General features: G+C 44.0%; 1 protein-coding gene across 5 annotated transcripts in view; it reads left to right on the top strand.

Annotated features, from left to right (window-relative positions):
- The window catches only part of TBC1D8 (TBC1 domain family member 8), a 141,203-nt gene that overhangs the window by 106,062 nt on the left and 12,696 nt on the right, over positions 1-22,445 (top strand). For all 5 annotated transcript variants that reach the window (NM_001206142.3, XM_010809739.4, XM_024998791.2 and 2 more), the window contains 8 exons: positions 287-501; positions 1,103-1,220; positions 4,217-4,502; positions 5,398-5,527; positions 5,671-5,769; positions 6,966-7,034; positions 15,168-15,408; positions 16,244-16,309. In NM_001206142.3, the coding sequence (NP_001193071.2) occupies positions 287-501; positions 1,103-1,220; positions 4,217-4,502; positions 5,398-5,527; positions 5,671-5,769; positions 6,966-7,034; positions 15,168-15,408; positions 16,244-16,309 (1,224 nt within the window). The remainder of the gene's footprint in view (positions 1-286; positions 502-1,102; positions 1,221-4,216; positions 4,503-5,397; positions 5,528-5,670; positions 5,770-6,965; positions 7,035-15,167; positions 15,409-16,243; positions 16,310-22,445) is intronic.

Here is a 22,445-nt window from a genome sequence, read left to right as displayed (position 1 = left end):
TTTTAGCAGAAGTGAAGTTCCTTTTGGTCATGTGTGGTCTTAACTATTTTGTGTTGCTTAGATAGTGAGACCCCACTGAGGTCCTCCGACAGGACCGGCCCCTCCCCGTGTGGACTCTCTCCCAGAAATCAGCCCCATATTGGAGAAGAGCCGATTAACAGTGTTGTGAGAGTTTCAGTTGAACAGCAAAGGGACTCGGCCATACAGACGCGTATCCATTCTCTCCCAGACTCCCCTCCCATCCAGGCCGCCACCTAACATTGAAATGTTACTTGTAAATCACCAGATGCCGTCACGGACCTTGCCGCGCATCCGGGTTACTACGGCAACCTGGTGGAGGAGTCCATGGGAAAGTGTTGCCTGGTGACGGAGGAGATAGAGCGGGACCTGCACCGTTCCTTGCCGGAGCACCCCGCCTTCCAAAACGAAACGGGCATCGCAGCGTTGAGGAGAGTCCTGACGGCCTATGCCCACAGGAACCCCAAGATTGGGTACTGCCAGGTGAGCTGGGCGCTGCAGGGCCATCCCAGACCAACCACCCAGGCCTCGGGTGCCATGTTCTTAGCCATCTGTACCAAGGACTGTCCTGTGGAGGCAATCGGCCTCGTGGAGTCAGACAAGCTGATGATGTGGGAGGAGTGTTACCCAGTGCCCAGGAGAGTGTGGCATGAGCTGGCCCCTGTCCTCAGGAGGCCATTCGGCCTTCATGGCCTCCCAGCCTCCACTGCAGGAGCTGCTCTGGAGGGTCCTATCTCTAAACTGTACAGAAGTCATCAGGATTATTTTTAAATCTGAACATAGACACAGAGATTAGTGGGGTTGGGTTCTGAGCCTAAGGCGTGCTCCACAGCCCAGCCCAGCATCACTCCCTGGGGGCCAGGGACAAAGCAGTGGCTGATGATTCAGCCCAGCAGGTCTTGTGAGGCCCACGTTGATAACTGTGGTCATTCCAGATCAGTCTTGATTGGCTGGGTATACTGCATCTCTCATCTGTGTAGTCTGGACTTCTGTGGATCCCTTGGGCTTGTGTGTTGTTGAATGTCTGTGTGGTACACGTGACCTGGTCAGTAATTGTCCGCTCCCCTGTGAATCCCCTGAGCAGTCCATGAACATCCTGACCTCCGTTCTGCTGCTGTATGCTAAGGAGGAGGAAGCCTTCTGGCTGCTGGTGGCTGTGTGTGAGCGGATGCTGCCCGACTACTTCAACCACCGAGTCATTGGTAACTGCTCCCTTCCCCTCTGTCCCTCGGGGTGGTTATACAGAGACTCGGCTGGTCTCTGCACCAGCACCGTCTGACTCTTGAATCTTCAAAACTAACTGATGTAACTCTCTGCACAGTTTTGGCAAAAGGGTGGAATGTGGTAACCCAACTGCTTCTTTGCCACAAACTCTTACAGATTTTTTTTTCTTTTTGGCTGTGCTGTGTGGCATGAGGTATCTTAGTTCTCTGACCAGGAATCAAACCCATGCCTCCTGCAGTGGGAGCACAGAGTCTTAACCACTGGATCCCTGGGAAGTCCCCTCTTACAGATTTTTGGATAAAGAAAAATTATTTTATATGGATAGCTGAACTTAAGGAAAGAAAAATCCCTAGGTTCAAAAAGCAAGTCCAAAAGTGAAAACCACAGAGGTTTTTTGCTGATGCTGAGGCCTGGAAAGAGAGGAGGGCTCATTCTTGGTCCCCAGGGAGCTTGCAGATAGTAGATGGAGGGAGTAGAGCAATAATGGAGACCCTTGAGGCCCGACATCAAGGGCAGAGGAGGAGAGCTCCTCACTTATCCAGGCTGATTGTAAGAAAGGGCAGCTGTGACTGCCCGGGCTCTGGGCAAACCTGTGTGACCCCTCAGTGCCCAGGCATGTGCGCTGCTGACCTTCGTGTGCTTGAGATTTGAATTTGCACCCTCTCTGTGATCCAGCTACCTCCTCGTGGAGAAAATGACACGGAAATTGCTCTGGCCAGGCGATACTCTTAGGGACACCGTATAGTAATCCAGAATGAGAGATGGGAATGGCCTAAACTTAGGGTGGCAGCCGTGGCATTAGAAACAGAAGAAGCGGTGTGAGATGGAATTTGGCAAAGGACTGGATGTAGGGACAAGGCAAGAAGAAGAGGCTTGAAGACTGAGATCTAAAAACTGAGGGAATATGATGACCACCAGGAGGGAGGGAGGTCTGGCTGGGAAGGAGGTGGCCTTTGACTTCTCCCCTGGCCCCCTTCCTGTGTTTGGGTGGCTAATTGGTTTGCTACCCTCTTCCGTTCATTTCAAAGGAGGTACTTAATGTTGTACAGAGCAGCAAGGAGTAACCAGAACCTCGAGGTCACTGGGGGGCCTGCTGTCCAAGCCCTCACTGGGTGATGTGACAGATGGTAGTCAGCAGTGAGCAGTAGACCCTCCATGATAATGTGACCACCACCCCAATGCAGGGAACGTTTCTACAACCCACAGAGTTCCCTGCCACACACAACACCTGGTACTGATTTCTGTCACCACAGGTTTACTTGGCTTGTTCTTGAACTTGGAATAAATGTAATAGTAGAGAATGTTCTGACTTCCTTCGCTCAAGATACTGTTGGTGCATCAGCAGGTCCTTTTCATTGCCGCGTGCCATTTCATGGTGCGTTCACACCATGATTCTTTCATCCCAGTCATCGGAGTTTCCAGTTTCTTCTTATAAGTCCCAGGGAACATCCGAGTATAAGTCTTTTTGGAATATATATTGACACTTTTCTTAGGATTTACCCAGGAGTAGAATTCCTGGGTCACGGTTAGATATATGCTTAACTTTATAAGAAACTGTCAGTTTTCCAAAATGGACAAAACGTATTCACATTATCTCATACCAGCAACGCATGGGAGTTCCACTTGCTCCATATCCCTGTTTATACTTGGAATTTTATGTCTTTTTAATTTTAGCCATTCTGGTGGGTTAGAGTGGTATATCGTGGTGATTTTAATTTCCATTTCTCTAATCATTGTTAATGATGTTGAACCTATTTTTCTGTGCTTATTGGCCATTTGTCACTTTAGAAATGTACAAATCTTTTGCTTTTTTTTTGTTTAAAGATTTGTTTATTGATTTCTTATTATCGAGTTGCTTCAGTTCTTTATTTTTGATTACAAAACCTTTGTCAGATATAGTTGCCACAAATATTTTCTCTGAGTTTGAAGTTTGCATTTTCATTTTATGAATGGTCTCTTTTGAAGAATACCAGTCTTTAATTTTGATGAAATCCAATTCATAATTTTTCTATGGTTAATGCTTTTGTGTCCTAAGAAATTTTAGCCTTTTGCCTGTATTTTCTTTTAGATGTTTTTTCAGCATTAGCTTTTATACCTAAGTCCATGACACATTTCATAGGTATTTTTCTGAATGGTTTGAGGTAGGAAGAGGGTCCCTTCCCCCTCCCCCGCCCACGTAGGTGGGCACTTGATTCAGCACTGTTTTATTTATAATTGAAGGGTAATTGGTTTACAATATTGTGTTGGTTTCTGCCATACATCAGCATGAATCAGCCATAGGTATACATATGTCCCTTCCCTCCTGAACCTCCCTCCTGCCTCCCACCCAATCCTACCCCTCTAGGGTGTCAGAGAGCACCAGTTGGGCTCCCTGAGTCATATAGCAAATTCCCACCTGCTCTCTGTTTTATATATGGTAGTGTATATGTTTCAAGGCTACTCTCTCCTTTCGTCTCTTCCTCTCCTTCCCCAACTGCGTCCGTAAGTCTGTTTTCTGTGTCTGGGTCTCCACTGCTACCCTGTAAATAGGCTCATCAGAACCATCTTTCTAGATTCTGTATATATGCATTAATATACAATATTTGTTTTTCTCTTTCTGACTTACTCTGTATAATCGACTCTAGGCTCATCCACCTCATTAGGACTGACTCAAATGTGTTCCTTTTTATGGCTGAGTAATATTCATTGTATACATGTACCACAGCTTCTTTATCCATTCATACTTTGATGGACATCTAGTTTGCTTCCATATCCTAGCTGTTGTAGATAGGAGCACTGTTTTTGAAAATGCCAGATGAAAATACTATCCTTCCCCCATTGAATCACCTTGGTCCAAACATCAGAAGTCAGTGAACCAAGTGTGAGTCCTTTCCTGGACTCCCATCCTGTGTCATGGTTCTGTGTATCTCAGAGCAGCTCTAATCTGAGAGGGAGTGACTCCCTCTGCAGCCAGTCTCCGTGGCTCCTTCCCCAGGGGCCCAGGTGGACCAGTCCGTCTTCGAGGAGCTCATCAAGGAGCAGCTCCCTGAGCTGGCGGAGCACATGCACGACCTCTCGGCCCTGGCGTCCATCTCCCTGTCCTGGTTCCTCACGCTCTTCCTCAGCATCATGCCCCTGGAGAGTGCCGTGAACGTGGTCGACTGCTTCTTCTACGATGGCATCAAGGCCATCTTCCAGCTGGGACTGGCTGTGTTGGAGGCCACTGCCGAGGGCCTGTGCAGCAGCAAGGATGACAGCCAGGCCTTCATGGTCCTCAGCAGGTGAGGCAGGGAGCCCTGTGGCTGGACTGGGCTGTCACTGTGGGGCTCCCCTCCACTCTGCCACCTTGTGGTCCCCTGTGGCCAAGCCATCGGCGACCTTGTCATCCTAGCCACCTTCCCTCGCTCCTGTCCACCAAGAGGCAGGAAGGTGAGGGTACTGCTGTCTTTCTCTGAACAGGTTCAAGTGTCCTAAGTCTAGATGGACCTCCAGTGACCTTGAACGGAAGGAGGGCAGGCGGGCAGGGAAACATGGGCCTTAGGAAGCCACCTGGGGGATGTGGACGTTTTGTGCACAGAAACGGGTGTGTTGCAGTGAAGGCAAAGCCCGCTAGCCCGGGGATGTGTGGAACTGAGGGCAAGCTGGCTGATAAATGACAAGTTCCTGTTCAGAATACTGTGGAAACACAGTATTTACATCACTGGAGAGTCAAAAAAGTGAAAGTGTTAGTCGCTTAGTCATGTCCTACTCTTTGCGACCCCGTGGACTGTAGCCCACCAGACTCTGTCCATGGGATTTCCCAAGCAAGAATACTGGAGCAGGTTGCCATTCCCTTCTCCAGGGGATCTTCCCGACCCAGGGATTGAAACCTGGGTGTGTCACATTGCAGGCAGATTCTTCACTGTCCGAGCCACCAGGGAAGCCAGAGTGTCAGAGACCTAGGAAAACTTCCTACGGCTCCAGGGGCACCATGTCCGTCTTCGTGTTCGTTTCTCCTTTTCTCTAGAATGAGTGTAGCTATAGCGGCCTGGCCTTTCACAGTGACTGGAGACAGAGGAGCCAGTTTGACAGTTGCTGCCCACGTCTGGGCCCCTGTGAAGGCGGTGGGGGCTGCGAGGTGCCCAGGTTGGGGAGGGGATGGTAATCCTGTGCTTCCCTGGTGTCTCATGTGCCCAGGTTTCTGGACCACGTCAAGAACGAGGACAGCCCGGGACCCCCGATTGGCAGCCACCACGCCTTCTTCTCTGACGACCAGGAGCCGTGTCCTGTGACCGACATCGCAGACCTGATCCGGGACTCCTACGAGGTACCTGGGCCCCGTCCCCGCCTGTCCCTGCCCCCAGGTCTCTCGGGAGGTGAACTTCCAGGGAGGTGTTGGGGGCTGCTGCTTGTCTGCTGTCTGGATGCAGAGAGGATTCTGTGAGCAAGTGCTCCCTCTCTCCCCTGCAGAAATTTGGGGACCAGTCTGTGGCTCAGATCGAGCACATGCGCTGCAGGCACAGGATCCGAGTCCTCCAGGGCCACGAGGACACCACGAAGCAGAACGTGGTGAGTAGAGGCCGCCTCCGGACCACAGCTCCCAGCGGCTGGGCGCTGACCCGAGCTGGGCCTCCTGCTGCCTCCTGACAGGAGAGTGACAGCTTTTGTGTTTTTTTTGCATTAAATTAACAACTAAGTGGTTCAGATGGTAAAGATTCTGCTTACAATGCAGGGGACCTGGGTTCGATACCTGGGTCAGGAAGATGCCCTGGAAAAGGCAAAGGCAACCCACTCCAGTATTCTTGCCTGGGAAATCCCATGGACAGAGGAGTCTGGGGGGCTACAGTCCCTGGGGTCACAAAGAGTCGGTTACAGCTGAGCAACTAACGACAGCTTGACAGCGGTGAGCTAGTGAAGAAACAGCGTGGATTTAGTTTTAGAGTCAGACAGATTCTGAGGAAGTTAGCTACTGTGAGCCTCTGTCTCCCTGGTTGTAAAATGAGGATAACAACACTCATCGTGTGGGGTTAAATAAGGGACAATATAGAAGTTGCCCGGTGCCCAGAGCCTGCAGTCTTTTTTTTTTAGGGGCCACTACTTCTGGCGTAGGAAGTGGCACACCACTCCAATATTTATTCTTGCCAGGAAATCCCCATGGACAGAGGAGCCTGGCAGGTTACAGTCTGTGAGGTCACAGAGAGTCAGACAGGACTAAGTGCACATAATTAAAAAAAAATCTATGTATTATTCATTTATTTTTGGCTGAGCTGGCTCTGCACTGCTGCGTGGGCTTTTCTCTAGCTGTGATGAGTGGGGGCGCCTCTCCAGTTGTGGTTCAAGGGCTTCTCATTGCTATGATGTCTCTCACTGTGGAGCACAGGCTCTAGGGTGCACGGGCTTCCGTGGTTGCGGCATGCGGGCTTAGCTGCTCTGTGGCCTGTGGGGATCTTCCCAGACCAGGGATCGAACCTTTGTCCCCAGCACTGGCAGGCTGACTCTTAACCACTGGACCACCAGGGAAGTCCAGGCCTATAGTGCTGGTGGTTATGCTGCAGGAACTTGCCACCCAAGCTCTAGCCTTGCTAGTGTTTGGTCCTTTGCAAGTATTTAAATGCTTGTCCTGAGTCTTTGATGTGTGAATGAGAAAGGTTGAGGATGAAGCCCTGAGAAAGTCTCCATAAAGCCATCTCTGGATGATCTGGGCGCCCAGCGTCCACTCCAGTGGGCAGAGCATTCACTCCATGCCTGTTTGTTCTTTCCTCCAGCTCCGCGTCGTTATCCCAGAAGTCTCTGTCCTTCCTGAAGACCTGGAGGAGCTCTACGATTTATTCAAGGTAGGAGACTCTGGGGGGTAAGGAAGCGACAGACCCTGAGTCAGGCCGCAGCCGAGGCTGCCCACCTGTGGCGGGGAAGGGCCAGCATGGGCCTGCTGAGTGCAGCGAGGCTGGGGCGGCCCCTGCCAGCCGGCTCTGGCTTGACGGTACCTGCTCAGCCCGTGCATGAATGCTGCTGCGCTCGGCCCAGAGGCCCTCAGTGACGGGGACGCACCCCACACTGCCCAACAGCAGTTCCCAGTCAGCCGTGGACACACAGTGATTCTTACTAAACTGTCTCCTTATATCCATTTTTTTCCTGTTGTTATTTTTTAAGTTGAAGTATAGTTGATATACAATGTTGTCTTTGATTCTGGTGTATAGCACAGTGATTCAGTTATACACATACTGTATTTTTTCATTATAGATTATTACAAGGTATTGAATATAGTTTCCTGTATCACCTCACGTACGTTTTACTCATAACACCACCTACAAGATGTGTATACATATTTTTTGGTTTGTGGGGCTGGTCTGGATGCTTATTTATGTTCTGTTTTCCTCGATGCTGTTATTAATACTTTTTCATGTTGCCATATGATATTATTTTTAAATCAGTTTACAACTTGTCCTGTTGGTAATGCTTAATAGTTGGTGGCCATTCCCTTTTCCAGGGGATCTTCCAGACCCAGGGATCGGTCTCCCCCATTGCAGGCAGATTCTTTACCATCTGAGCCACTAGGGAAGCCCCAGTACTTAATACAGTAAACTGTATTTTGAATATTTGGGTATTTAGGTGGATTCCCAGCTCTTGCTACTTACATCATCCTGCAAAGACCATTTTCAAGTGCCTTCCTAGAAATTTTCTTGATCGAAACAGTCAGTAGAAATGGGGAAGAGAGGCAGACAGTGGACCCACTCCTGACACCTTCAGCGGTGAAGGGGAGAGGAGCAGAGCGCCGGCCAGCAGAGCAGTGGCAGACCCAGAGGAGTCTGCCCACTGGAGCTCTTTGGGTGGGGACTCTGAGCCCTTGGTTCCTCTGAACTTGAATTGCCGTGTACTTGAAATAGTCCCGAGCAGCGTGTAGGCTCTGAGTGGAGCCACAGAGCCGTCTGGCCCTCCTGTGGCCGTTGCGTCACTGCCTGCTGCGGTCACTGACGCGCGTGGCTGCTCAGTCAGCTGCTGGCACTCCTCACCCCTCGTCAGCAGGACGTGTGATGAGGACTCCTGTAAACATCACTGGTTTTCAAGTTGTATACTTTTCTCTGTTGCATGAAGAGAAAATACAGAGTCAAAGGTGACTTGGTGTCCCATGCCCCACCTCTCTGTGTCAAGTAAAACAGTGAATACTAGAAACACAATAGCAGGTAAACCAAGGTGATATTTAGCGTGAAGAGTCTAATTTCTTTAGGGCTGACTGTTCTCAATTTGGGAGAATAAGACACGTCGGACATCTGAACTTATATAACTTAAAAGATTGCTTTAAGTTCACCATGAACGGCATTAAGTACTAACCATACTATTAAACTTTCATACAAGGAGTATTTAAAGAAGACAGCCAGCCATTTCCTGTTTCCTATTTCTATCTTTTCTGTGAACGATGTGGGTGAAATTTATTTTCGTATTTGTTGTTAGCTCTGCAGCCCTTAATTTGTGTAGGGCTGACTACAAATGTTAACTGTGACTACAACGCCAATTTCAAGATAACACTTCCAAAAGGAATTTCAGTGAGACAGCGTCATAAGCGTGGTGTCTCGTGCTGTGGCACAACCTGAGGCACCGCCCGTGTGCACCAGGGTCGTCCTCACGCCCCGCAGAACAACCCGCAGGCTGCCCCCCCCTCAGCTCTTGCTCCTGACCTTCTCTGAATTTCCTTGGCTTTTGTAGTCTGACCTCATATATTTAATTAATTAATTTTTTTGGTGTTCAGGATGTTTATTAGGGAGTACTCTTTTTCTTTAACTTTTTATTTTATTTTATAGCTGATTAACAATATTGTAGTTTCAGGTGGACAGCAGAGCGACTCAACCGTACACATACATACATATATCCATTCTGACTTCATATATCTTAACGCTTGTTTTTTTGTTGTTTTTGTTTTATTTTAATTGGAGGCCATTTACTTTACAATATTGTATTGGTTTTGCCATACATTGACATGAATCCGCCACAGGTGTACATGTGTTCCCCATCCTGAACCCCCCTCCCACCACCCTCCGCTTCCCATCCCTCTGGGTCATTGCAAGATGTAAGGTTCCCTAGTTGGATTTTGCATGTGTCTCTTGTCTTTTGAACCAGAGGTTCATTTTCCCAGGGAAAGGGCCACAAAGAGATACCCTTACATTGTTGAATAAATATGTGATAGATTCTCATTAAGGATTAAAGAGTGGCCTTAACTTCCCTGCGTCCTTTCCTAAGCCTGGGATGTACAGGTGTGACTGTTCTCTTTGTTAACAGTCTTCTCTGACTGTCTTTTTTACAAACTCTTTCCTATTAAAGATGAACAGTGTGTACTTAGTGAAATCCATTTTTATTCTGAATTTAAAGTCATCTTTCTTTTTTGCCTGAATGCAGTTCTTTTTTTTTCTGTTTCATTGAGATATAATTGACCTACAGCATTGAGTGTAAGCGGTACAGCATAGTGAATTACATATATTGCAAAATGATTCACAGTAGGTTAACGTCCATCATGTCATTTGTTATTCAGTTGCTCAGTCGTATCCAACTCTTTGCAACCCCATGGACCGTAGCACGCCAAACTTCCCTGTCCTTCACCATCTGCCAAATCTTGCTCAAACTCCTATCCATTGAGTCAGTGATGTCATCCAACCATCTCGTCCTCTGTCATTCCCTTCTCCTCCCGCCTTCAATCTTTCTCAGCATCAGGATCTTTTCTAATGAGTTGGCTCTTCGCATCAGATGGCCGAAGTATTGGAGCTTCAGCTTCAACATCAGTCCTTCCAATGAATATTCAGGATTGATTTCCTTTAGGATTGACTGGTTTGATCTCCTTTGCAGTCCATGGGACTCTCAAGAGTCTTCTCCAACTCCACTTTCAAAAGCATTAATTCTTTGGCATTCAGCCTTCTTTATGGTCTAATTCTCACATGTATACATGACTAGAAAAACCATAGCTTTAACTATACAGACCTTTGTTGGCAAAGTAATGTCTCTGCTTTTTAATATGCTATCTAAGTTTGTCATAGCTTTTCTTCCAAGGAGCAAGCATCTTTTAATTTCATGGCTGCAGTCACCATCTGCAGTGATTTCGGAGCCCCCCAAAATAGTCTCTCACTGTTTCCATTGTTTGTCCGTCTGTTTGTCATGAAGTGATGGGGCTGGATGCCTTGATCTTAGTTTTTTGAATGTTGAGTTTTAAGCCAACTTTTTCACTCTCTTCTTTCACCTTCATCAAGAGTTCGTCTTCGCTTTCTGCCATAACGGTGGTGTCATCTGTGTATCTGAAGTTATTGATATTTCTCCCAGCAATCTTGATGCCAGTTTATGCTTCATCCACTCCAGCATTTCTCATGATGTACTACTCTGCATATAACTTAAATAAGCAGGGTGACAATATACAGCCTTGTCATACTCCTTTCCCAGTTTTGAATCAATCTGTTGTTCCATGTCCAGTTCTAACTATTGCTTTTTGACCTGCATACAGGTTTCTCAGGAGGCAGGTAAGGTGGTTTGATATTAGCATCTCTTTAAGAATTTCCCAGTTTGTTGTGATCCACACAGTCAAAGAAAGGCTTTAGCACAATCAATGAACCAGAAGTAGATGCTTTCCTGGAATTCTCTTGCTTTTTCTATGATCCATTGGATGTTGGCAGTTTGATCTCTGGTTCCTCTGCCTTTTCTAAATCCAGCCTGACCATCTGGAAGTTCTCAATTCACATATTGTTGAAGCCTTCCTTGGAGAATTTTGAGCATTACTTAGCTAGCATGTGAGATGAGTGCAATTGTGCAGTAGTTTGAGCATTCTTTGGCATTGCCCTTCTTTGGGATTGGAATGAAAACTGACCTTTCCCAGTCCTGTGGCCACTGCTGAGTTTTCCAAATTTGCTGGCATATTGAGTGCAGCACTTTCACAGCATCATCTTTTAGGATTTGAAATAGCTCAGCTGGGATTCCATCTCCTCTACTAGCTTTTTTCATAGTGATGCTTCCTAAGGCCTTCTTGACTTGGCATTCCAGGATGTCTGGCTGTAGGTAAGTGATCACACCATTCTAATTATCTGGGTCATGAAGATCTTTTTCATATAGTTCTTCTGTGTATTCTTACCACCTCTTCTTAATATCTTCTGCTTCTGTTAGGTCCATATCATTTCTGTCCTTTATTGTGCCCATCTTTGCATGAAATGTCACCTTGGTATTTCTTATTTTCTTGAAGAGATCTCTAGTCTTTTCCATTCTATTGTCTTCTTCTCTTTGCAGTGTTCACTTAGGAAGCCTTTCTTATCTCTGCTTACTATTCTTTGGAACTCTACATTCAGATGGGTATATCTTTCCTTTTCTCCTTTACTTTTCACTTCTCTTCTTTTCGAAGCTATTTGTAAGGCCTCCTCAGACAACCATTTTGCATTTTTGCATTCTTTTTCTTGGGGATGATTTTGACCACTGTCTCCTATACAGTGTTAAAATACCTCAGTCCATATTTCTTCAGGCACTCTATCAGATCTGATTCCTTGAATCTATTTGTCACTTCCACTGTATAATCATATAGATACAAAAAAAAAAAAAAAAAAAAACCCAAAGCAACAAAAATGGTTTTTTTCTTGTGATGAGAAATTTTAGGACCTACTCTCAGCAACTTTGGAATATACCATACAGCAGTGCTAAGTGTAGTCATCGTGATATACATACATCCCCAGGACTCATTTGTCTTTTAACTGGAAATTTGTACCTTTTGACCACCACCATCTTATTCTACAGCCCACCCCCAGCTCCTGCCTCTGGTAAAACCACGAATCTGATCCTTCTCTATGACTGGAATCATTTGTTATATTGTTTTAGATTCCACTTACAAGATCATATAGTATTTGTCTTTCTCTGACTTATTTCACTTACTATAGTGCCCTCAAGGTCCACCCAGATATAAAGCAGTGTTTTAAATTATATAAACCCATGTTTGTGACGTCTGTCCCTCATTCTCTGAAACTGAGAACAGTTTTATTAGTCTTCTCTCTGCATGTGAGATGGGAACTATCTGTACTTGGTAGCATAGACTTGGTGTCAGGGGCCACTCTAGGAAACACCCGGGACCTGAAACACTGCCTTGTGTTAATACAGTCCCAAAGTGCGCTTTTTAAAAAATTGGAGTATAGCTGTTTTATGTTGTTAGTTTCAGCTGTATGACAGTGTGAATCAGCTGTATGTAGGCATGTGTCCCCTCACTCTTGACCCTCCCTCCCACCCCTCTTGGTCATCATAGACACTGAGCTGAGCTCCCTGTGCCGTGCGGCAGCTTCCCGCTAGCTGGCTGTTTCAACTTGCATTGCTGTGTGTGTGTGTCTACAGAGGATACAGTAAAAAGGGAAAGAAATCAGGAATGAGATTCACCGGCTGTTGTTAACATTCAGCTAAATGTATTCACTTCTGGATTATCAGGCCCTGGAGAGCATTTGGTTTGTTTAATATTATTTTGCCTGCTTCTGTGTTCTGGTTAATACTTTTATTTTTGAAAGTTAATTTAAAAACACAAACTGAAACAAAAATATACAATATATATATATTTCTATGCTATATATATTTATATAAAAATACATATATAGTGTATAGACTAATACCTACACTCACTATTTAAAAAGAAAAATAACTAAGCAAAATTGAAAGAGTCTTATCCTGTCTGTGCCTATAGTCCCATTTTGTACAGTAATTACTGTTACAGTATATGGTGAATCTGATTGCTGATTGCTTTCCCTTTTTACTGTATCCCTCTGTAGACACACACACAAGCAATGCACTCTTACTTTTTTTCCATATAGAAATGAGATTGTGCTACACACAGCGGTCTGCAGTTTCTAAAATTTTATGGCCACACCATGTAGCATGTGGAATCTTATTTCCCTGACCAGGGATCGACCCTGTGCTGCCTGCATTGGAAGCATGGAGTCTTAACCACTGGACCAGAGAAGTCCCTGCAGTTTTTACCATGGGCATTCTTCTAGAGTCAGTATCTGCAGATCTTTTCTCATTCTTTTTTAGTGACAGCAGAATTCGATTGTAGGGCTGAACCACAGCTTATTCACCTTTCGCCCGCTGAAGGCCATCTATCTCGTTTCCAGTTTTTCTGCTTTATAAACAGTGCTGTGCGGAGCATCCTTGAGCCTTTCTCCAGACACCTGTGCTGCTGTTTCTGTAGGACGGGTTCCTTAGGGATGCACAAACCAAATTTCAGTCACTGTTGCTAAAGTGTTCTAGATCTTTCAGATTTCAGTTCCACTGATGATGTCTAAAAGTGTTCATTTCCTAATGTTTCACACTCAGCTATCATTTAATATTATGGATCTTTAAAAATTTTGCGAGCCTTGTAGAAAATTGCATTTCGCTTTTAAAAAACTGTTTATTTATTTATTTGGTTGCACTGGGTCTTAGTTGTGGCACACGGAATCTTCAGTGTTCACTGAGGCATGCGGGATCTTTTGTTGTGGCCTGTGAACTCTTGCTGCAATGTGTGGGATCTGGTTCCCTGACCAGGGATTGAACCTGAGCCCCCTGTGTTGGGAGTACCGGCATCTTAGCCAGTGTACCACTAGGGAAGTCCCAGAAAATTGCATTTCATTTTAACTTAAATTTGCATACTCATTAGTGAGGTTGCATACCCTTTTGTAAATTTATTGGCTAACTGTCTACTTTCTTGTATCATTTCTTCGTATCCTTTGCTGATTTTTGTATTGGCTTCTAGGATTCTGTGTAAATTGGTTGCACTGGTCTTTAGCTTTTATAACTGTGTTCTTCTGGATAGGATTCTGAGGGCCTCTAGCTAGCATGACAGGATGACAAAAATATACACGCAAATTCACAGCATGTCTTGGGTTTTGAGAAATGGGAATTTACGAGACCTTCATTTTACACTTAAAAGTTCTTACAGTACTTCTCATCGTTCTGCAAAGGCTTTTTGAAGAACATGGCTGCTGGTAATATGCAGTAAAATTATAAATGGCATTTTGGTCTCCATCTGAGCACAGGCACGGGGATGGTAGAGCATCTGTGCTTGTTCCTGTGCCATCCTGTGGGCAGAGGGCACTGAAGTCATGAAAGGATTCTGAGTCAGTGAGCCGAAGCGTCCCACAAGATGATGTAGTACAGGTGCAAAAGATACATTCTTGAAGAGCTAGCTGGTCCTCAGTGATCAGTGGTGGGGCCCGTGTTGATTGCTTTAGTTTTCAGTCTATTCCCAAGACTTCAAATGGTCTTTTTTTTTTCCTTTTAAATTTTTGACTTGTTAATATGGTCATGTGGTTCAAAACTCAGAACGTATAAAAAACAGCATGTAGTAAAAACACTTGCTTTTTAATCTGGGTGCCTGCCCCTGTCTTGTACCCCCACAGGTAACCAGCGATGCTAGTTTCTTCTGTAGTCTATAGATTTATCTAGTAGTTTTTGACTTTTGAATAATACGATTTTAAGTGAAAATATCAGAATAAAAATTGTACGACTTCTTTAATCAAAACAATGATAGCCGAGCTATACATTTCAAAATTGCTAAAATGGGGACTTCCCAGTGGTTAAGACACCATGCTTCCACTGCAGGGTTCATGGGGTAAATCCTTGGTCAGGGAACTAAGATCCCGCATGCCACATGACCCAAGAAAATAGAAAAAAAAAATTTGTTTTTAAATTATTAAAACGGTAAATTTGATTAAGTATATTTAGCTACAGTGAAAAAAAGAAACCTTAATTTTAAAAATGTCAAAATTACATATGCATGTAGGCAAGGACTACAGGGTAATAAGCGAAAACTTTTACATGTCTGGTTGGAGCGATGACACGGTTAGTTTTTTCATTTTTTGTGTTATAATGGTGCTTATTTGCTGCTTAATAATTTTGCAAAGCAAGCTAGGAGAGAAGGCCAGGCTGGCTTTGGCCTTCACGTGTGTGGCCTCCCTGGGGAGCCACTGCCCCTTACAGGCCCCTCTCCTTCCTGGTAGAGAGAACACATGATGAGCTGCTACTGGGAGCAGCCTCGGCCCATGGCCCCACGCCACGACCCCAGCAGGCCCTACGCAGAGCAGTACCGCATAGATGCCCAGCAGTTTGCACGCCTGTTCCAGCTCGTCTCGCCGTGGACCTGCGGGGCCCACACGGAAATCCTCGCAGAAAGGACTTTCAGGCTTCTGGACGAAAACATGGACCACCTTATCGAATTCAAAGCATTCGTGAGCTGCCTCGGTATGACTCTGTGGGTCTTTTCTTCAGTGAGTTCATACGGGATGTGAATCTGTGAACACAAGACAAAGGGATAGTGAAGGCAGGCACATCCACTCAATGAAATAGATCTGTGACTCGCCCGATGTGGTTTGGGGACTTTAGAAAGCCCTCTGCAGGCTCCTGTCATGACCCCTCTTATGCTTCCTAAGGGTCACGGTGGGGAGGGGAGCCCAGGTGCTCAACATTAAAGGTCATTGACCATGTGCTTCTGGGCACCCAGGGTGTGGTGATGGGTTGTTAGGAGACACCTTCCTAACTCATTTAAAAAAACAAACACACACTTTTTAATTGAAGTGTATTTGATTTATAATATTGTATAAATTTCAGATATACAGCACAGAGATTCAGTTGTACAAGTCATATATGTATGTGTGTGTATATATATATATATTTTTTCAGATTCTTTTCCCCTATAGATTATTACCCAATATTGATTATAGTTCCTTGTGATACAAGGAACTATACAATAGGTCCTTACTGGTTGTTTATTTTACACATAGTGGTGTGTATGTTAATCCTCACCTCATTTGTCCTTCCCACTACCCACGTTCCTAACTCTTGCAGCTAAAATTAAAATCTTTCCGAAGCTGTGAGGCCAGATAAGATTCCCAAGGTTATCTTGCAGCTCTTCTCACATTTTCTTTCCACACACACTGTGTCTGGAGAGGTGGGAGATGAAGTGTCAGGTCAACAAACACTGCCTCACTACGTTCTCTCTACACTGACTGTGTCCTGACACCTGGATTTGAACCATTTGCCTCTGCTCAGTCTGTCTCTCTCTCCTTTAATTTTGCAGATATTATGTATAATGGAGAAATGAATGAGAAAATTAAACTGTTATATCGGCTTCATATCCCTCCAGGTAAGAAATTCTAAGTAGAAAATGAGGCTCTGTTGTGCCTTGACCTGGATCAACTTTGAGCATGACCTTGAGGTTCTTCTCTTTTTAAACGTATTTAAACTTGAGGCAAGACATTTCTAGTTTGGAGGGGTTGATGACAGGTTTGACGTACCATGTTGTGTGGCCTGTGGCAGGGGTTCCCAAACCCGAGTGTGCATCAGAATCATTTGGGCAGCCTGTTATAACACAGGATGCCTGGCCTACCTGTTCTGATTCACTGGGTCTGAGGACCACACTTCAAGAACCACCAGCCTGTGGGATGTGGGGGAAACAAACCTTGGTTGCCTCTATAGATGGTTATTGTAGCTTACTGTTTTGTCTTGTTGTTTCCAATGAGGCAAAACTGGTATATAATATTGTATTTAGTTTCAGGTGTAAAACATAATGGTTCAGTCTTTGTATACACCACAAAGTGATCACCACAGTAAATCTCGTTACCATTTGTCACCATAAAATTGACCTCCTTCACCTGTTTTGCCCACCTCTCAACCACTTTCTCTTCTGATAACCATCTGACCTCTCTATCAAGGAGTTTTATTTGTTTCATTTTTTAGATTGCACATATGACTGAAACTGTATAATATTTGTCTTTCTCTGACTTATTTGCTTAGCATAATGCCCTCAAGGTCCATCTATATTGTTGCAAATGATAAGATTTTCTTCCTTTTTCTGGCTGAGTAGTATTCTGTTGTGTGTATGTATGCGTGTGTGCAACTTTACTGAATTCATATATACCAGGAGTGTTTTAGTGGAACCTTTAAGGTTTTCTACATATGGTATCATGTCATCTGCTTCCCTTGTGGCTCAGATGGTTAAGAATCCGCCTGTAATGCGGGAGACCTGGGTTTGATCCCTGGGTTGGGAAGACGGCCTGGAGAAGGGAAAGGCTACCCACTCCAGTATTCTGGACCATAGAATTCCATGGACTGTATAGTCTATGGGGCTGCAAAGAGTTGGACACGATTGAGCAGCTTTCACTTTCACTTAAGATTTTCTACATATGGTGTCACGTCATCTACAGATAGTGACAGTTTTACTTCTTCCTTCCCAACATGGATGCCTTTCATTTCCTGTTCCTGCCTAGTTGTCTGGCAAACACTTCCAGTAGTGTGTTGAATAAAAGTGGGCAAAAGTAGGCATCCTTGTTTTGTTCCTGATCTTAGAGGAAATGGCTTTTAGCTTTTCACCATTGAGTATGATGTTAGCTGTATTTGTCATATGGCCTTTATTACATTGAGGTGCATTACCAAAATCACTGCAGATAGTGACTGCAGCCATGAAATTAAGACGCTTGCTTCTTGGAAGAAAAGTTATGACCAACCTAGACAGCATATTAAAAAGCAGAGGCATTACTTTGCCAACAAAGGTCCGTCTAGTCAAAGCTTTGGTTTTTCCGGTGGTCATGTATGGATGTGAGAGTTGGACTATAAAGAAAGCTGAGCACTGAAGAGTTGATGCTTTTGAACTGTGGTGTTGGAGAAGACTCTTGAGAGTCCCTTGGACAGCAAGGAGATCAAACCAGTCCATCCTAAAGGAAATCAGTCCTGAATATTCACTGGAAGGACTGATGCTGAAGCTGAAACTCCAGTACTTTGGCCACCTGATGCGAAGAGCTGACTCATTGGAAAAGACTCTGATGCTGAAGGTGGGAGGAGAAAGGGATGACAGAGGATGAGATGGTTGGATGGCACCACCAACTCAATAGACATGAGTTTGAGTAAGCTCCGGGAGTTGGTGATGGACAGGGAAGCCTGGCATGTTGTAGTCCATGGGGTTGCAAAGAGTCAGACATGGCTGAGCAATTGAACTGAACATTTCCTAAATAACCACTTTAAGAATTTTTATCATAAATGTATACTAAATTTTGTCATGCTTTTTCTGCATCTGTTGAGACAATCAAAATTCTCCAAGCCAGCCTTCAGCAATACGTGAACCGTGAACTTCTAGATGTTCAAGCTGGTTTTAGAAAAGGCAGAGGAACCAGAGATCAAATTGCCAACATCTGTTGGGTCATTGAAAAAGGAAGAGAATTCCAGAAAAACATCTATTTCTGCTTTATTGATTATGCCAAAGCCTTTGACTGTGTGGATCACAAAAACCTGTGGAAAATTCTGAAAGAGATGGGAATACCAGACCACCTGACCTGCCTCTTGAGAAACCTGTATGCAGGTCAGGAAGCAACAGTTAGAACTGGACATGGAACAGCAGACTGGTTCCAAAAGGAAAAGGAGTACATCAAGGCTGTATATTGTCACCCTGTTTATTTAACTTATATGCAGAGTACATCATGAGAAACGCTGTGCTGGAAGAAGCACAAGCTGGAATCAAGATTGCTGGGAGAAATATCAATAACCTCAGATATGCAGATGACACCACCCTTATGGCAGAAAATTAAGAACTAAAGAGCCTCTTGATGAGAGTGAAAGAGGAGAGTGAAAAAGTTGGCTTAAAGTTCAACATTCAGAAAACAAATATCATGGCATCTGGTCCCATCATTTCAAGGCAAATAGATGGGGAAACAGTGGAAACAGTGTCAGACTTCATTTTGGGGGGCTCCCAAATCACTGCAGATGGTGACTGCAGCCATGAAATTAAAAGATGCTTACTCCTTGGAAGGAAAGTTATGACCAACCTAGATAGCATATTCAAAAGCAGAGACATTACTTTGCCAACAAAGGTCCATCTAGTCAAGTCTATGGTTTTTCCAGTGTTCATGTATGGACGTGAGAGTTGGACTGTGAAGAAAGCCGAGCGCCGAAGAATTGATGCTTTTGAACTGTGGTGTTGGAGAAGACTCTTGAGAGTCCCTTGGACTGCAAGGAGATCCAACCAGTCCATCTTAAAGGAGATCAGTTGGGATTTCTTTGGAAGGGCTGATGCTAAAGCTGAAACTCCAGTACTTTGGCCACCTCATGTGAAGAGTTGACTCATTGGAAAAGACCCTGATGCTGGGAGGGATTGGGGGGCAGGAGGAGAAGGGGACAACAGAGGATGAGATGGCCGGATGGCATCACCGACTCGATGGACATGAGTTTGGGTGAACTCCGGGAGTTGGTAATGGACAGGCAGGCCTGGCGTGCTGCAATTCATGGGGTTGCAAAGAGTTGGACATGACTGAGCAACTGAACTGAACTGAACTGAGACAATCATACAATTTTTATCCTTGATTTTTGTTGATGTTGATTTATGGATGTTGATACATCCTTACATTCCTGTAATAAATCCCACTTGATCATGGTATATAATTCTTTTAATATATGTTTGAATTAGATATGCTCATACTTTGGGGTTTTTACATCTATTTTCATCAGGGATATGGGCCTATAATTTTTTCTTTATGGTATCCTTGTTTGGATTTGATATGGGGGTAATTCAGGCCTTTTAAAACGACTTTTGAAGCATTCTCTCTTCAGTTTTTTTTGAGTTTGAGAAGTTTAGGTATTAAATCTTGAATGTTGGTAGAATTCACTAGTGAAACCATCTGGTCCTGGGGTTTTGTTTGTTGTTGTTGAGTCACTCAGTCGTGTCTGATTATTTGTGACCCCATGGACTGTAGCGTGCCAGGCTTCCCTGTCCTTCATTATCTCCTGGAGTTTGCTCAAACTCATGTCCATTGAGTCAGTGGTGCCATCCAACCATTTAATCCTCTGTCACCCCCTTCTCCTGCCCTCAATCTTTCCCAGCATCAGGGTCTTTTCCAATGAGTTGGCTCTTCCCAGCGGGTGGCCAAAGTATTGGAGCTTCAGCTTCAGCAACAATTGCTGGCTCAATATTCTTTTCTTTTTAAATTAATTCATTTTAATGGAGGATAATTTCTTTACAATATTGTGATGGTTTTTGCCATACATCATGTACTATTGAACTGTTGAGATTTCCTGTTTGTTCATGATTCAGTTTTGGAAGACTGTATGTTTCTAAGAATTTACCCTTTTCCTCTAGGTTATTCATTTTGTTGTATAATTGTTCATGAGTTTCTCACGATCTTCTGTCTGTAATATCAGTTGTAACTTCTCTTTCATTTCTGACTTTGAGCTCTCTTTTTCTTGGTAAGACTAGGTAAAGGTTTGTCAATTTTGTTGATCTTTTCAAAGAAACAGGTCTTAGTTTCATTGACTTTTTCTAGTGTCTTTTTAATCTCTATTTCATTTATTGCTATTAATTTCCATTAGAACTGATTTTGCTGTATCTTGTAGAATTTGAAATGTTATATTTCCATTTTCATTTGTCTCAAGGTAGTTTTAAAATTTTCTCCTTGATATCTTTCTTGACCTACTGGTTGTTTAACCTCGACATAATTTGTGGTTTTTCCAGTTTGTTTGTTTGGTAATTGATTTCTAGTTTCATACTAATGGGGTTGGAAAAAAATGCTTGATATGATTTCAGTCATCTTAAATGTATTGAAACTTGTTTTCTTGGAGAATGTTCCTTGTGCACTTGAGAATATGTATTCTGCTACTTTGGGATAGAATGTGTTGTATATGTGTGTGGTTTAAGGCTGATGCTTCATTATTGATTTTCTGTCTCGATGTTCTATCCATTAATGTAAGTGAGGTCTTAAAGTCCCCAACTAGTGCTGTATTGCTGTCAGCTTCTCCCTTTAGGTCTGTTAATATTGGCCTTATTTATTTAGGTGTGCCTCTCCTGGGTGCATCAGTAGTTACACGTTATATCTCCTTGTCGGATTGACCCCTTTCTAGCTTTTGTTTCAGTCTGTCTAGTGTAATATAACGGAGAAGGCAATGGCACCCCACTCCAGTACTCTTGCCTGGAAAATCCCATGGACGGAGGAGCCTGGTAGGTTGCAGTCCATGGGGTCGCTAGAGTCGGACATGACTGAGTGACTTCACTTTCACTTTTCACTTTTCACTTTCACGCATTGGAGAAGGAAATGGCAACCCACTCCAGTGTTCTTGCCTGGAGAATCCCAGGGACGGGGGAGCCTGGTGGGCTGCCGTCTATGGGGTCACACAGAGTCGGACACAACTGAAGTGACTTAGCATAGCATAGCATAGTGTAATATAAGCATAGCCACCCCAGCTTTCTTTCTGTGTTCATTTGCAGGGACTGTCTTTTCCATCCCGTCACTTTCAGCTTGCGGCCTACTATCTGAGTGGGCCTTCTGTAGGCAGCATATGGATGAGTCCTGTTTTTTCATCCATTCAGTCAGTCTTTTTTTATTGGAGAATTTAGTCTGTTTACATTTAAAGTAATTACTGATAGACATGTACTTACTGCTGTCTTGTTCATTGCTTGTTGTAGTTCCTCTCTTTTCCTTTTTTCTCTCTTCCCTTGTGGTTTGATGACCTGTGGTGTTACATTTAGATATCTTTCTCATCTTTTGTGTAGGTTTTTGCCATGTGGTTATCACAAGTTTCATTATGACAGCCTATAGATACAGATATAGATATAGATATCTATATATAGATCTATACCAATCAGTTTTGATAGCAACTTAAGTTTACATGTATTCTAAGAATTATGTATTTTTACTCCCTCTTCCTACATTTTACTTCAGATGTGAAGTTTTACATATTTTATTTTTTTTATATCCTTTGGCCTGTTATGCTTTACTTAATTGTACTGCTTTTTTCTTTTAAACATTTCACTAACTTTGTAGGTGGTTGAGCAATCTCTATATTGCCTTTATCAGTGAGATTTTGACTCTGTTATATTTTCTTGTTGCTAGTTAGGACTTTTTCTTTCTAGCTTAAAGAAGTCCATTTAACCTTTCTTATAAGGCTGGTTCAGCTGTGGTAGAGGCCTTTATCTGTTGTTTGGAAATGGTCTATCTCCCCTTCAGTTCTGAATAACAACCTTGCTGGGTGGAATACTCGTGATTGGAAGTTTTTTCCTTTTAGCACTTGGAAAGCATTGTGCCACTCCCTCTGGCCTGCAGTTTCTGCTGAAAAATCAGCTCACAGTCTTATAGGGGTTCCACTGTACATAACAACATTGTTTAACAGACGGAAGAGAAATATTCCAGATGATCTGATACCACATCAGGTGATACAGGGATGAACAGTATTCTAGAAGATGACTAAACCTGGAGTTTCCATTGCAAAAACATTGATCGATATGTAGGTATTGGTCATTTTAC

This window comes from Bos taurus, chromosome 11 (assembly GCF_002263795.3).
Source record: "Bos taurus isolate L1 Dominette 01449 registration number 42190680 breed Hereford chromosome 11, ARS-UCD2.0, whole genome shotgun sequence".
NCBI lineage: Eukaryota > Metazoa > Chordata > Mammalia > Artiodactyla > Bovidae > Bos > Bos taurus.
The sequence above is the reverse complement of the archived record's forward strand: the minus strand, read 5'-3'. Positions and strand labels throughout refer to the sequence as shown.